The 16,311-nt window shown below is 41.2% G+C and overlaps 1 protein-coding gene across 1 annotated transcript in view; it reads right to left on the bottom strand.

The window, feature by feature from the left end:
* COL26A1 (collagen type XXVI alpha 1 chain) overlaps positions 1 to 16,311 on the bottom strand; it is a 206,033-nt gene that overhangs the window by 40,290 nt on the left and 149,432 nt on the right. Inside the window, exon 4 of the mRNA XM_070945813.1 lies at positions 3,511 to 3,572. Within this exon, the coding sequence (XP_070801914.1) occupies positions 3,511 to 3,572 (62 nt within the window). The remainder of the gene's footprint in view (positions 1 to 3,510; positions 3,573 to 16,311) is intronic.

The following is a 16,311-nucleotide window of genomic DNA, read 5'->3' on the forward strand; positions in this document are numbered from 1 at the left end:
TTGTATCTTACATACACTAGGACAGGGGTCTCCAACCTTGGCAACTTTAAGATTTGTGGACTTCAACTCCCAGAATTCCTCAGCCAAGTTTGCTTCTGTGCATGCGCGCTTCTGTGCATGCACAGAAGCTTTTGTGCATGCGCAGAAGCTTCCTGATGACGTCCGGATCGGTGGGCAGAGCCTCCCGCCGGTTTTACTACTGGTTCTTGCGAACCAGTCCGAACCAGGGGCAACCCACCACTGCCCCAGTCCTTCTCTTCTACAGGCTAGACATATCTAGCTCCCTCAACCATTCATCACGTGGTTTAGCCTCCAGACTCCTTATTGAATTAAGTCTGAATCTGTAGGCACATTTATCTATGAGAAAGCATGATTTAATTCACTAGGACTTATTTCTGATTAGATGTGGTCAAGACTGCATTTCATCTCATATAAGCTGTTAACAGTTATTAAGAAAAAATGTGTTTAAATTAAATGCGTGGAATAAAAACTCTATTTTCCTTTAAATAAATAAGCACAAGCCTTTTAATGATATGGGGGAAAGATATAATTTGGAGCCTGGCAGAGAAAAATAATTATATTACAAAAAATAGCGATCATGCAAAAACTATGTGGTCCTTTAGCTATCACACACGGAATCAATCATAACTAGCATTTGTGTACTCTTATGTCCTCACATCCGGGACACCATAGCCTATGCCCTCCACTGGGATGCATGATATAAACTCAGATCAGATAACTGCAAGTTTTCAAGGAGCGATCCAAACCTTAGATTTCTAACAGACTATTCATAATCCACCATGGATTTTGCTAAAAGACATTGGCAGATAGGACCAAAAAATCCCCCATAGCTAGGCTCCAGAGAACCTGGCAAATATTTATAGTCCTGGACAGATTATACATTGTGAAATCTAATACTTAAATATAGTTTTATACTGTATGCAGTATATGCAGCCATGTACGTGCAAGGCTTCATGCTTGGTCAAATGCTGGTGGCCTTGAAACAAAGATCCACAATAACCAAAAAGAAGAGAAGAAGAACAAAGATGATTAAGAGGCTAGAGGCTAAAACACATGAAGAACGGTTGCAGGAATTGAATATTTCTAGCTTAATGAAAAAAATGAATGATCTTTAAAAAATCTATGCACATAGTATATTCTTCCTACATTCCACTTCCCTGAAGTTGAACTTCGAAAGACCAAATCTCCTGGCCTAAGGCAGAAACAGCCTTATCTCGTTTGGTGACTTCTCACTTGGGATAATGCCTACATTATGTGGTAGGATCAGCTCAACTGAATTGGTCTAGGAACTCTCATATAAAAGAAAATTCTCAATCAACCTATCCTCAGCCAGTTAGCACCTAGGTTGAATGGGGAATGTAGTGTAGCAGGGAAAGCCAAGCTATTAACACTACTTACTGTGCCATAAAGAATCAAAGGGAATATACTAGGCAGGAAATGTTGAGGACAACTCCTAAGGAGTTGAGGACAAGAACTGTGCATGAGAAAGAGAATAACTTGAGAATTGCATTAACCAACCTAACATTAAAAAATCCTTCCATTTTTGGGTGGGGACAATCAATCTAGCAGCGTCTGGACACTATAATAATGAGGAAGAAATAAAGAAAGAAGCTTAATTTCTCAGAGCGAACAAGTACATGGGAATGGACCCAGATGCCTCCTAAGAATATCTAAGCAAGATGCCCACAAATCTAGAACTGAGATTTCAGGAATTCCCTGTCAACTTGAAGATAAGGCCTATTTTTCATTTCTTTATTGGATGAATTTTAGTTAGTGGCAGATGTAGAGAAAATGCTGCTTCTCGACTTTTCAGATTCTCTTAGTTTCCTTAAAAATGTTATTTTTCCCACCTCCATCAATATCTAGGGCTAATATACATTCATCTCCCCATCTGTGAAAAAGGTCCGTAGCTTGTGGTACAAATAAATAGTGGTTTCTTCTGCCTAGCCCACGGTAATCTTGATAACATGCAGTGTTACAATTTTAAGAAAGGAAGCCAGCATCATACAAGACCAGTACTGATGGGTTGAAACTTCATGGTAGTAGATTCAGATGAGATATTAGGAGGAAATTTCTTGATGGTAAGAGATTGATTCATGAATGTTGGAGATTTAAAACATTCTATGAGCATGCGTGAACATTCTTGAGAGAACTCTAACTTGAACTATTATTAGTCAAGCAGGATATAACTATAACAGGAAGTAGGTTATGGGAATAGAATTGAGGCCTTTGAACTATGGTACTGGAGAAGACTCCTGCAAGTCCCTTGGACTTCAAGGCATCAAACCAGTCAGTCCTAGAGGAGATCAACCCTGACTGCTCTTTAGAAGGCCAGATCCTGAAGATGAAACTCAAATACTAATGAGAAGGAAGGACTCACTGGAGAAGAGCCTAATGCTGGGAAAGATTGAGGGCAAAAGAAGAAGGGGACAACAGAGAACGAGGTGGCTGGATGGAGTCACTGAAGCAGCTTAAATGGACTCCAGAGGATGGTAGAGGACAGGAAGGCCTGGAGGAATGTTGCCCATGGGGTCGCGATGGGTCAGACAGGACTTCGCAATTAACAACAACAAGCACCTAGCTAACTATAATTTACTAGGAGAAGAATCAATGAACATATGTTCTTGCATCTGTATTTTGGGGGAAAAAAGCAGAAGGAAGTGTCCACAAATTAGGAACCTGACAGATAAAAAGTGGGCAATCAATCCTTAATGCTATCTATATCCCACTGCCTATTTGATATCAGTAGGCCAAGAGGCATTAGAGAATCAATGCCATTCAATTCACACCTTCAATGATAAAGTGGCCTATTCCTTTCACTCAGTGGTTATTTTCAGATAGACCAGGGGTATCAAACTCAAGGCCCAGGGGCCGGATCCGGCCCACAGGGTGCTTAAATCTGGCCCACAGGGCTGCCCTGGAAACACTGAAGGACTGGCCTGCAGTGCCTCTGCCAGCAAAAACGGAGCTTGCAGCACTCCTGAGCTCCATTTTTGGCTGCAACGGCCTCCTGCAACCCTTTGCTAGCGAAAACAGAGCTCGGGAGGGCCGCAGGTGCTCAGGCCACCACAAAGGCCCCCGACATGAGTGACGTTGAGCTGGCCATGCCCAGCCTGGCCATTTCAACCCCCCAGCCCCCCGAGGTCAAACACAACTCTGATGCAGCCCTCAATGAAATTGAGTTTGACATCCCTGAGATAGATACTGGATAGCCATTTGTTTAAAATGTTTTCTCAGATCCTACATTAAGCAGTGGACTGAACTAGATGCCTTCTGAAATCTTGTCCAATTCTATGATTCTGAGCATTTTTTCTACTCATACATTAAAGGAAAATGATTGAAGTCTTTCAAATGAGGCTCTGGGAGATGCTCCAGAAATATGGGATGGGATATTTTAGAACAGCTGAGATCAATGAAGTCAGGTAGATGAAGGCCAAAGGCAAGGAGAATTCTCAGCCATCCAAATGGTTTCCCGAATAATTTACTTACTTTGGCTTCCAAGATATTCAACCTTTCAGTCATATCTGTGAGTTTTGTGCAATTCATACATTCTAGAAGAAAGAAAAACATTGAGTCTGTTACAACATATGGTTAAAATAAATGAGTAATTCATATTGATCATGTTTTAATTTTATTTTAATTACTGCAATGTACTGTTTGTGCTTAGCTTTTCAATTTTTTTTTAAAAAAAAAATCCCTGGGGGGAAATTGTAATGATTTATTAACACAATAACATTTCAAAAACAGTACACATTCCTACGTTGAATGCAAATAAATAGATGATTAGTTTCATAAAAGAAGCAGATGGATGATCCTTGTAACATTTAAAAAGGGGTCTATAAATCAAGGTGGCCTGGAAACAATAATGATAAAACAATGAGAAATGTTTTAACCCAGTTTACTTGCTGGAGAACAAGGATTAGACAACAGGGTGGTAGATGATTTGGACTACGGTTCCCATTTAGCACCAAACAAAAAAAGGCCAATGAATAAGGATTCTAGTAACTTGTTGTTCAGAAGTCTTTGGTTGCTATCTGTGCCCTAAGTAGGGATGGGGAAAAGCAAATTTCCTTACAAATATGCAACGGAATTGCATGGAGGCTTGGTAGTTCAGAACACATATTCCGCCTCCTCTGTGAAGATCATTGGATGGAACTACAGATGGTCCTCAACCAGTGATTTAGCAATTGTCAAGTTACAACAAAGCCCTCAAAACTTACAACCTGATTCTGAAGTTCGGACGGCCACCCCACCCCCACCCACCCCATGATCTCACCACTGCATATTGGGTGTTCAGCAACTGGCCTGCATTTACAATGTTTACAAAGTCATAGGACTGCAATTTACTCATTTATTTAAATTTATACACTTCCCATCTTGCAATCTGAGGCAATTCTGGGCAGTTTACAATGCAATAAAACAGCAATATATTTTTTTAAAAAACTGCTGGAAATCAACATTTACTTCCAGTTTTCAGCAAAAACTGCCATAGCAATCAATAGGTTTGCTTAAAATCATCACAAATTACAAATGTAATTGCCAGGGTCACTTTACAATCTTAAGTCAAGGATTTCCTGTAATAGAGGGGAAAAACAGCATCACCTGGAACCCAGTCATCAGATGGTCCAATGTCAACAATAGAACAAAGCATTCAGAACACATTTTCTGGAACCCTGTCCAACCCATTAACTAGCACTGGCTATAGGAGGTGCATTTTCTTTTGTGAAACAATAGCAATAGCACTTAAGACTTATTTACTGCTTCATACTGCTTTACAGCCCTCTCTTAGCAGTTTACGGAGTCAGCATTTTGTCTCCAACGACCTGGGTCCTCATTTTACTGACCTCCGAAGGATGGAAGGCTGAGTCAACCTTGAGCCCATCAGGATCGAACTTCTGGCAGTGGGCAGAGTCAGCCTGCAATATGCATTCTAACCACTGTGCTACCACGGTTCCTTAAGGAGAAACCAAGTAATGGGACACATTACTTGGTTTCTCCTTAAGGAACCGTGGTCTGAGATGTCCCAACTCTGAGATGTGTCTCTGTTCTCTTCTCATATCATGTTTGCTTTGAGAAGCAATTCCAAACAAAACTGTTTTATTTAAGCTAAATGTTTTGAGGATGAATATGATTTTTGAGCTCTTTTGAGAATTCTACTGTCAAAGCTCCTAATGTTCCAAAAACTATGGAGAAAATCTTTCCAGTTTACTCTGTCATCTAAGTATTCAGTACCAATATTTACAATCCTTTCCACTTGCTTTTAAGTTACTCTTTGCTTGGTAGTGCCACATCTACAGTATATGTACAGCTTCAGCTACTATGACATAAACTGTGTTCTATTTTAGATGTCAAGTCTTTCTGAACTTGAAAGGCCCATAACCTTTTTACACAATTGTTGTGAAATACACATTTATTTATTAGATTTATATCCTGACCTTATTTTGTACAATTCAAGGCCGCAAATATAATAGCAACAGCACTTAGATGCATATACCATATCATAGTGCTTGACAGCACTGTCTGAGAGGTTTACAAACGTCAGCATATGGTCACCAACAATTTGGGCCCTAATTTTACTGACCTCAGAAGACTGGAATGCTGAGTCAACCTTGAGCCGTTAAAAATCGAACTCCTGACAATGGGCAGAGTTAGCTTGCAATAGTGCATTCTAACCAATACTGCACCACCATGGCTCCTAATGCTCCATTTTTCTCATAACAACAATCCTAATGAGGTGGCTTGGATTGACATAGTGTCATTGGTGCCAAATCACATAGGTCATAAAATTATCTGCCACAATGTCCTACCTGTTAATGACTACTTCAGCTTCAACCACAACAATACACGAGCAAATAATAGATACAAACTCAAGGTAAACGGTTCCAAACTCGAATGCAGAAAATATGACTTCAGTAACAGAGTGGTCAATGCCTGGAATGCACTACCTGACTCTGTGGTTTCTTCCCCAAACCCCCAAAACTTTAACCTTAGACTGTCTACTGTTGACCTCACCCCATTCCTAAGAGGTCTGTAAGGAGCGTGCATAAATGCACCAGCATGCTTACTGTCCCTGTCCTAATATTCCTTTTTACTTACTCTTTTCATGTATTCAAATTATGTTTATACTTTTACCTGTTATCTTATATAATATGCTTGACAAATAAACTTATGCCTAGGGGAGACTAAAACTCACAATGTCTCACTTTCTAATTCAGCACCGTAACGGCTACATCAATTGGTTCTCGCGGTTTTACATCTCACTATCTGGGGCCATCAACTCCCATTGGAGTCAAATCCTGCCTTCCTTTAATCTGTCTATGAAATTACTGAGAGACCTACCTGAACTTTTCAGACTGGAAGAAATTAAAGAAAGAGCTTGCAAAATCTCTACTGGGGTAGTCTCCATACTATATACATTATCTTTTTCACTCTTTTGCAAGCATTTTTAAGCATGAGCTGACTCATCTTGCATTTGTAGTAGATCCATTTAGATTCCAAAACTGCTGATAAGAAGCCACCATTTCCTATTAGGCACAGTACTTCCAGCTGCATAAACAGGTTTTTTTTCCTAAGTACCAGTTGCTACAAACTTGAAAACCAATAAAACGCCATAGGAATTGATGCCCTGTTTGTGGTCTGGGCTGCCTGCTGTTGGAAAAAAGTTGCTGAACCTGATACATAATTTTTCAATGCATCTTAATCAGCTTTTGTCCCAAGGTAATAACAACCAATATGTAAAATAAATTTTAAAATCTATAAACTAAAATAAGACACTAGGTGGCAGTACTGACAAAGCAACATCTTAGAAGGAAACTAGGGAAAGGAAAAGGAAAGGTGAGGGACAGATGGATCTTGTCTCATTAGAATGTTATTTTAACAGCAGTAAAATAGTTTACAATGGAAAGGACTCGTTACACACACCAACCACCAAACTTACTTGTTGAAAGATGAATGAATGAATGAATGAATGAATGAATGAATGAATGAATGAATGAATGAATGAATGAGTCAATGTTCCAAACAATGCACACATAGAAAACAGAACTCCGAGGCAGGTAGATTCCTCAAAGATCAATTTATTGGATATATCATATTGGCACAACTGGTAAAAACCGACTCTGAAAGTTTCCTCAGTTTTCACCTAAATAAAAGTAGAAGTTTCCCCTTTCCCACCAAGTCATCAGTCATATTGTCCAATCGAGGTGCTGGCCGGTTGCTTGGTTACTCCACTCCTCCTCTCCTCGGCCACCTGTTGGAATGTCCTTGGTTCCCACAGGAAAACTTTTTGTTTTGATTACAAAACCCCAGCTATCTTTTTCCCCCTTCCCTGTCCCCTCTTTCTCCTTGTGGCAACCCTGAAGCCTCAAAGAAGGCCTCAGTCAGGTTCGCTTCAGGGTTGACAGTATGAATGAATTTGAATCAATTTACTATGGAAAGGAATGTCCCTAATGTGTTTAATGTTAACTCACAATACAAGATCCCAATAAATAAATGCCGACTGCAAAATAGCTCACTTATTTGACAGTAAGAACTACTAAGCAATGGAATACTTTGCCCCCTGGACTTGTGGATGCTCTGTTGCTGGAGGTTTTCAAGAAAATAAAGCTTTTAAGAAGAAGGTAGGATATTCATTTTTTTTCTTTTGCACATGACAAGCTCATAAAATGTTTTACATAAAATATTGCAGTTCCCTTTGATTCAAATGAATGTTTTAATAGGGACAAACCCATACTGACATACCGCTGAATTCAGGAAATGGCCATTTATTAGAAACTCAGAAAATGGCTCATGTTTGAAAGAAAACAGATGGCGAAGAGCTAGAGCAGGGGAGTCAAACTTGATTTCAATTAGGGCCGCATCAGGGTTGTGTTTGATCTCAGGGGCCAGGGTGGGTGTGGCCAGGGTGGGCGTGGCTAACTTAGCATCACTCATGTTGGGGGTGTCTGTGGTGGCCCGATTCTTCTGCCAGCGAAAACGGGCTCCCGAGCTCCATTTTCCACCATGACAGCCTCCTGCCACCTTCTGCCACTGAAAACAAAGCTCCGTTTTCACTGGCAGAGGGTGGCAGGAAGCCAGTCCTTTGCTGTTTCTAGGGCGGCCCTGCGGGCCGGATCTAAGCACCCCACGGGTCCGGCCCCCAGGCTTTGAGTTTGACACCCCTGAGCTAGAGCATTGTGGGCTGGCCTCTCCACATGAAGGGGCCACCAGTCCCACCCCTCTATTAAACATTGAGTTTGTTCACATTCATAATCCAGTTCCTGAATTAATCCATTTTCTCAGTTCATAATTTACAGTAAGGCCCAAAAATAGAAACTATCAAATACTCCTACCCCAACTAAAGTTGGTATTAATCTATTTTAGGGTTAATGTTAGAGTGCAGCAGCTTCTAAGTCTTTTCATAGATTTGGATAAATATTGTGAAAATGATCCTCCGGAGTATCATATATGAATCAGAGATCTTCCATACAGAAAAGAAAGGGAAGGTGGAGAACTAATGGCAACTATACATTATAACTTTACAATCCTTGTAAAGGATTTTTAATCTTATTGTTTCATTATTTGCAGGTTTACACCAATAAAAGATGTTGATTCCTCAAGTTCAGAACATTCCAGATGGTGGCTAATAATCTAGGATTAAGTCAAATCCTGACTTAAAGCTGATTAGAAGCTGGCTTATTTTGGTTCAATAATAAACATATGATAAAATATACAATAAACAGTTGCAGGAATTGGATATGTCTAGTCTAACGAAGAGAAGGACAAGGAGTGAAATAATAATAATTCCAATATCTGAGGCGGGTGGGGTGGAGGTCAACCTATTCTCCAAAGCACCTGAGGCAAGGCAAGAAGTAACAGATGGAAAATTATCAAAGAGAGATACAACCTACAACTAAGGAGGAATTTCCTGACAGTGAAAACAATCAGTGGAACACTTTGCCTTCAGAAGTTGTGGGTGCTCCAACACTAGAGGTTTTTACGAAGAGACCGGACAGCCACATCCAGAATGGTTTATGGCAGGGGTGGGCAATTGTGGCTCTTTTACAACCTGTGGACTTCAACTCCCAGAATTCCTGCCCACCCCTGGTTTAAGGTCTCCTGCATGGGTAGGGCGTTGGACTAGAAGACCTCCAAGGACCCTTCCAACTCTGTCAATAATCAGATGGGATGCTAAGCTCCCAACGCCTGGTTTGTCTATTCATTTCTAGGCAGGAAGACAGAATAAAGCAAACAAGCTGCATTAACCATTACTAACTCATTTGAAGCCTATCTAATAAGCTCCCCAGGGGTGAAATCTACTTACCTTCCCAACCGGTTCGGAAGTGCACACGGTGCGCGTCACGTGCACGCACGGATCCTCTGTGCATGCGCAAACTTTTCTGCGCATGTGCAGAGGGTAAAAAACAGGTTATTTCCTGGTTAAAACCATGAAGTAACAACAACTGGGTGGGTGGGCGGAGCCTCATGCCACAATCGCTACCGGTTCTCCGAACCACCAGCCGCCATTGCTACCGGTTCGACTGAATCGGTCCGAACCAGGAGCATTTCACCCCTGAAGCTCCCTGACCGAATGATATAAAAACATGGCCTCTCACCAGTAGAAAAACCAGCAATTCAAGAAAAGATTTAATCCACCTTTTGTCTACTCTGCTGGTTTTCTACTTGGGAATTCTTTTTTAAAATGTTGGCCTGTATTCAAATAAGGTTTCCCCAGACAGCAATCTGGCCTCCTCTTTTCAGCTGCTTTGTCCTTGTGTGGACCATCTTTTAGAACGGAAAACTCCCCAGCTGAGTCTCGGAGAAAGCTCCCATTTCCTTTTGCCATCTCCTGATGCCTCAATAGGAAGCCTCGGACACCAGAAACTAAGGAAGTTCATCCAGAAATTACAGGGCCTACAACTTCCGATTCCTTTCTGCCCAGGCATCCATTATCAATGATGACAACCACTGCCATTTCTACAAGTACCCCACCCCCACCCCCAATTTGCAGGAAAGCAGTTAAAAGCATCCCACTTTGAGAGAGAGAGAGAGAGAGGAAGATAAATCTCTTCTCAGCAGCCCCCAAATTCATCTCCAGAGACCTGGCTTTGCACCTCCGGTTTTGCTAAAACAACGTCTTGTCCTCGTCAAGAGGTTCTACTCTGGAGCAAATTACTCAGGTTTCTGCTGCAAGCCGGCATTGGGTTTCTGCTGAGCCTGCTGGTTTTTGCCAGGGTGGCAAAAGATAAGACATCTAGGCCTGAGCCCTTTTATCCCCAGATGTGCCATTGCTTCCTTCACAAAACCCCTCTGTGGTTTTGGGCAGCTCATCTGCGTAGCAGATGTGCTGCTTCTATGACTCCCAAGTTTTCCCCCAAGAACAAATCTACAGATGTTCACTGAGGTACACCTTTTCCTAAACAACATTTTACTTCCCTGGAAGCTTCTAGGCTCTCTGATCACCTCCTGCTGGGATCCTGAAATCTATTTTCAGTTCTAAGCAGGGACACAACGTGACGATGATGAGTGCTTTCAACCTAAGGTGTTTTTAAACTCAGTAATTGTTAGCCAAGGAAAGACAGAACGTATGACACAAGGAGTCAGATTACAGAATCAGATTTCTTTTATGCAAAAAGAGGCTTGCTGAGCTGCACTGTACAGATAATCCTTGACTAACGATCAGAGGTGAAATCCAGCAGGTTCTGACAGGTTCTGGAGAACCAGTAGCGGAAATTTTGAGCAGTTCAGAGAACCAGCAAATACCACCTCTGGCTGGCCCCAGAGTGGGGTGGGAATGGAGATTTTGCAATATCCTTCCCCCAGGAGTGGGGAGGGAATGGGGATTTTGCAGTATCCTTCCTCTGGAGTGGGGTGGGAATGGAGATTTTGCAATATCCTTCCCCTGCCACGCCCACCAAGCCACGCCCACAGAACCGGTAGTAAAAAAAATTGGATTTCACCACTGCTTATGATGATACATTTAGCAACCATTCAGAATTACAATGGCGCTTTAAAAAGTGACTTTATGACCAGCTTACAATCATTGTAGCATCCCCATGATCATATATTCAAAATTCAGATGCTTGGCTTGTATTTATAATAGTTGAAGCACCCCAGGGCCATGCGATAATTATTTGGGACCTTTCCAACTGGCTTCGGACAAGCAAAGTCAAGGGGGGGAAGGCCAGATTTGCTTAACAACAAGAAGAAATATCCATCTGGTTCAGTTCCAATCCGGGAGAAAAACACTGGAAACATGGAGGCTGATTGGAAAGATGGTTTAATGATGAAGCACAACCACATGGGTGGTTCTTGTGCAGCCGACCACATGGAGTTGAGAGAGGGGGGTATTTATACCTTCTCTTGGGCTTTACCCTTGAACTTCCTGTTCCTGTGCAAGAACATGTATTCTATTGGCTGTTATAGGGGTCATAGCTGGCTCTGTAGGTTGTCTGAGCTACGTTTGGTTGAAGTTTGGAGGGTGATGCAATGAAAGAGCTTGTTGGGCAATTCCTATTGTGGCTGAGGGCTAACCCTACCTTTGTTCAAACCTTGCTGCAGGGAGTAATGGATTACCAAATCTGCATTTCTAAAAGCTGGCCTCAGTTTAGTATCTGCTTGGGGGCAGGGAGCTGGGGCTCTGAGTTTCTGTCTCCCTTAAGATTTTTATTTCTCTTTTAGGGGAAACATTTTATCCTGCCTTTTTAAAATATTCCTCAAAATATTATTATTTCATTCTTCTAGGAGAAGGGTGGGTGCTAACCTTCTACACATGTGATTTACTTAGCTACTGCAGTAATTTGTTTAACAACTGTGGCAAAACAAGTTGTAAAGTTGGGCGCAGCTCATTTGACAACCACCTTGTTTAGCACCAGAAGTTCTGGTTCTGATTGTAGTCGTAGGTGGAGCAGGGGTGGGATCCTACTGGTTGAACAACCGGTTTGCCGAGCCCGCACTTCGCACGCACTTCACATGTACTTCGCATGCACTTCGCAAGCATGTCATACACACACTTTGCACGCGTGCCAGACACACACTGCATGCGTGTGTGCGGTTGCCATAAAATTGAACTTCCGCATTGCAAACAAAGAAAGGAGCAAGGGAAACAACTGAGGAGGGCCAATTCAATCTGCCACCCCTGATCAGCTGGGCTTCAGAAGTCAGTATAACCCGGGGGTGGGTGGGCAGGCCCACTTTCCAGGCAACAGAGAACTGGTTCGCTTTCAGCAGGAAGTGGAAACTACAGGTTCAGCCGAACTGGTCTGAACCGGTAGAATCCCACCACTGAAGTGGAGGACTACTATACACGGAGAAGTCAGTAAAACATTCTGGAGTAGCCAAAGGCAAACCACTTCTCCATCACTGCCATGAAAACTGCTTGGATTCAGTCAAACTAAGATCAATATATATTTTTTTTAATTTGATTTATATGCCGCCCTTCTCCGGAGACTCAGGGCGGCTTACAATGCGTTAAGCAATAGCCTTCATTCTTTTGTATATTTTATACAAAGTCAGCTTATTGCCCCCACAAACTGGATCCTCATTTCACCTACCTTAGAAAGGATGGAAGGCTGAGTCAACCTTGAGCCTTGGAGAGATTCGAACCAGCAGAAATTGCAGGCAGCTGTGTTAATAACAGGGTGCACTAAACCCCTGTACTATCAAGGCTCTTGATATTATAGTTTCTTTATACTTTTATATGCATATTCAACCTATTCTGTGACTTTCTGGCAAGCAATCCTTTAAAGAGGGATACCCTTATTACAGCTAAACTAGAAGTTTATTTAAGAAAACTCCAAATTGGAAGCTTAAATTTATCTACCACTTATCTCATTTTCAAGGCAATGCTAGGGCCTAGCATTGCCTTGAACAGCAGCTTACAATATCATGAAAATAGAAATATAACCATTGTACATTGATTGGCTCTATTATGGTCTAACCTAAAGAGGCAACAAACTGATTTAAAATGTTAAACCAAAATGACTTTTCCCAATATTACTACTTCACTGCACAAAGAAAATCTGGAAAGCTTTTCAGAGTTGGATGAGTGGGCGGGGGGAGTTACTATAAATATTCTGCTTTTTGTTATCATTTCATGGCATCATGAAATTATCCAACAGTGAAATGCTGGAAATATACTTAACAGATTGGATCCTTTTTCCATATGTGGTGGCAATGTTGTAAAGCTCAACAACACTAGAAAACAATCCACCATAGAATGGAAGAATTCAGAAAGATGTACTCCTATTCCATCCCGAGATATTTTTATTACATTTCATGAAATCATATATTCCTTTAAAATATATTGAATTGGCATTGTATATATTAAAGACTACATGTTTTTTATTGGAAAACAACTTTGATTCCCTCCATGGAAGAATGGCTAACCAAACCGTGGGAATATGCTTCAAGGTCTGGTATAACTTCGTATTTAGAAAATAAATCTGATGTAGAATTCAGTTCTATTTGAAACTATTTTAGACTGTGATTTTATATGTGGAATTTTGGAAGGTTGCGGATGCAATGATTGGTTGCGAAGTTACTTTTTCATCATCAGTTGCTAAACAAGGCAGGCATTAAGCGAGCATGACTTGTATGTAGATCAGAAGTGATTAACAAGAAATACTGTGCACCCGGCATAAATTCAACCACAATGCCTGTTTTTCTCAGAAAAAGATGCCACTGCTTTAATGAGCCGACTCATTTGCATGACTTCTAAAAGAGCAGCATCTTTTTCCAGGATCCCTTGGAAGACTTTTGGGGGAGCGGAGGGGAGGAGGGGTAGAAAGAAGCCTTTTTAATGAAAAGCAGAAAGGTGTTACAGTTAGGAGATCTGAAACACATCTTTCAAATTGTTTTTGAAACATGCAGAGTCCTAATTTTCTTTTGTATACTATTGGGCGCTGCACTGTTCTTTTCAGGTTGACTGTGAAAGGTGATATAAATTGCCCACAGTGTGGCGTAATACACTGGGGGGGGGGCAGGTCTGACCAATTTTAATTTGCCAGAATATTAAATTAGTGCATGTCTTTCTTTAGATTATAAAAGAAACCAGCCACCATACATATACTGCAAAATGTCAGTTCCAACCTTCCATTTTTAACATTTCAACTTTCTTCTATTCCTTTGTCTATGTACAGCTAAATATAATACTGGGCTTCGGCATATAGATGGAAAGAAAGTAGTTGGATTTTTGCTTCGAGAAGAACGAAACCTTTCTCTCAAAGAGAAAAAAATTGTTTTCAGAAAAAGAATTTGACCCGGCTCCCTGGAGTAGAAATGACCCAACACTAATCTGACTTCAGATAGAAAAAGAGAGATGGCTGCCAAAACAAGTGTATCTGGTCCTTTGGCAGTTTTACCTGATTTTAATCAGGGCCTGGTTTTTATTTATCATTGTAATTCTGATAATTCCTCCTGAAAATCTGACTTCCTCTCCTTTCTGCATATGGCTAAAAGCTCCTTCCAAGGAAAGTAGAATCAGTCACCTCAACCAGAAGACCCCTGATCTCTTCTACAACTTCTAGCCCTTCCAGACAATGAGTTATGGGACAAATCAAGTAATTACAATTCTCTACTTTTGTAAGATCTGCTATAGCTTTGCAGTGTTGAATGAAATATCCTAGCAATGAGTGGCTGGCTATGAGGGATTCTTCTTGGCAATGACTGGACACACACCACAGCAGAGATGAAATTTCCACACAATGCAGATAGCCCCCAACTTACGACCGATGACTTAGCAACTGTTCCAATGGTTGGGCTGCCTCTGAGGACGTGGGACTGAACTTCAGGTATTCAGTAAATAACCATATTTAGGGCTGTTTGTAGCATCCCACAGTCACATGATCACATTTCACAATCATTTTGCCCAAAACCCGCACTTTCAGTGTTCAGCAAAAATGTTTCACCAAACCTACACCCATAGCTAATTACTGGTTCACTTAACAACTGCAGTTTGTTTAATGACCACCACAGAGACTTGACAACTACTACAAAAAAAGGTAATAAAACCAGGCTGTCTCCTTTATGGTCATATGCTGAATATTACTGTACCTGTGCTTTATTTAGCACATACATACCCCAGCAATTGGCTAATAACTTTGCTAGAACAAGGTTAACTCTACTCTTGTAGCACTTACAGGGTGGCTTAGCCACATAAGTAAGTTTTAAAATAATTAAAAGTTTTAAAGATTTTAAAGTGACATACGGTCCTTGCCTCCTTTCATAAGTTTTTGCATTCGTTGGGGATGAAAAGCTCCAGGCCATGCTCCAGGCTCTTCTCTTGAACACCCAAAAGTAGCTTGGGTGCTAATTTCCAAGGGATCAAGCCAAGATGGGCTGCTTACTATGGCTTGAAGTCTTGGCAGTTGACTGTCAGCCCTCTTGTTACCCTATAACTTATCAAGGCATTGCTTCCTGCTTTACCTTTGCTTTATTCATATTTTTATTCTAATTTAACCCATCAATGGATAGTTAAGACTGCAGCCAGCAATTGCAACCAGACTGCCTTCTATTGAGGACTTGTATATTGCACAGGTCAGAAGGAGGGCTGAGAAAATATCTACAGGCCCCTGACCCCTGTATTATCCTTCTCATATTTTCTATTACTTTCTCCTATTAGTATCGTATGATTATATCACCTTGTTGTTTGTACATACATGTTGTTTGTATGTATATTGATTATATTGTTGTTTGTATGTTGTATATTATGTTGCTGTTTGTATGTTGTAGAAAATTAGCACCCACCCCTCTCCTAGAAGAATGAAATATTCTAGGAAATATTAAAAAGGTAGAATATTTCCCCTAAAAGAGAAATAGAAATCTTAAGGGACACAGAAACTCAGCCCCAGCAGATATTTTTGTGCCAGTTTATCTACAAGACAAAAGACTGGGCCATCTTATCTACAAGACAAAAGACCTTTGGCTCCAGGCAGGGTTAGGATTAACCCACACTCAAGATCCAAGCCAGGACAAAACCATTAAGCCATAATAGGAATTGCCCAAAGCCCCTTCATTACATCACCCAACAAGATTCAGCCAAGCCTGGGACTCAAGACAACCTACAAAGTTATCCCTGCATTGCCCCATGGGAGTCTGACAACCAATCAGAATACATTTCTTTCACAGGAACAGGAAGCAAGTTCAAAGCCCAAGAGAGGGTATAAATCTCTCTCTCTCTCTCTCACCCATGTGCTCAATTGCCCAGGACCTCAAACCATGTGGTCTTGTCCACCATTAAACCATCTTTCCAATCAGCCTCCATGTTTCCAGTGTCTTTCTTCCCACTTGGAACTGAACCCAGATGGACATTTT

Source organism: Pituophis catenifer, unplaced genomic scaffold (assembly GCF_029215685.1).
Source record: "Pituophis catenifer annectens isolate HBS135680 unplaced genomic scaffold, rPitCat1.0.hap2 SCAF_1, whole genome shotgun sequence".
Lineage (NCBI taxonomy): Eukaryota > Metazoa > Chordata > Lepidosauria > Squamata > Colubridae > Pituophis > Pituophis catenifer.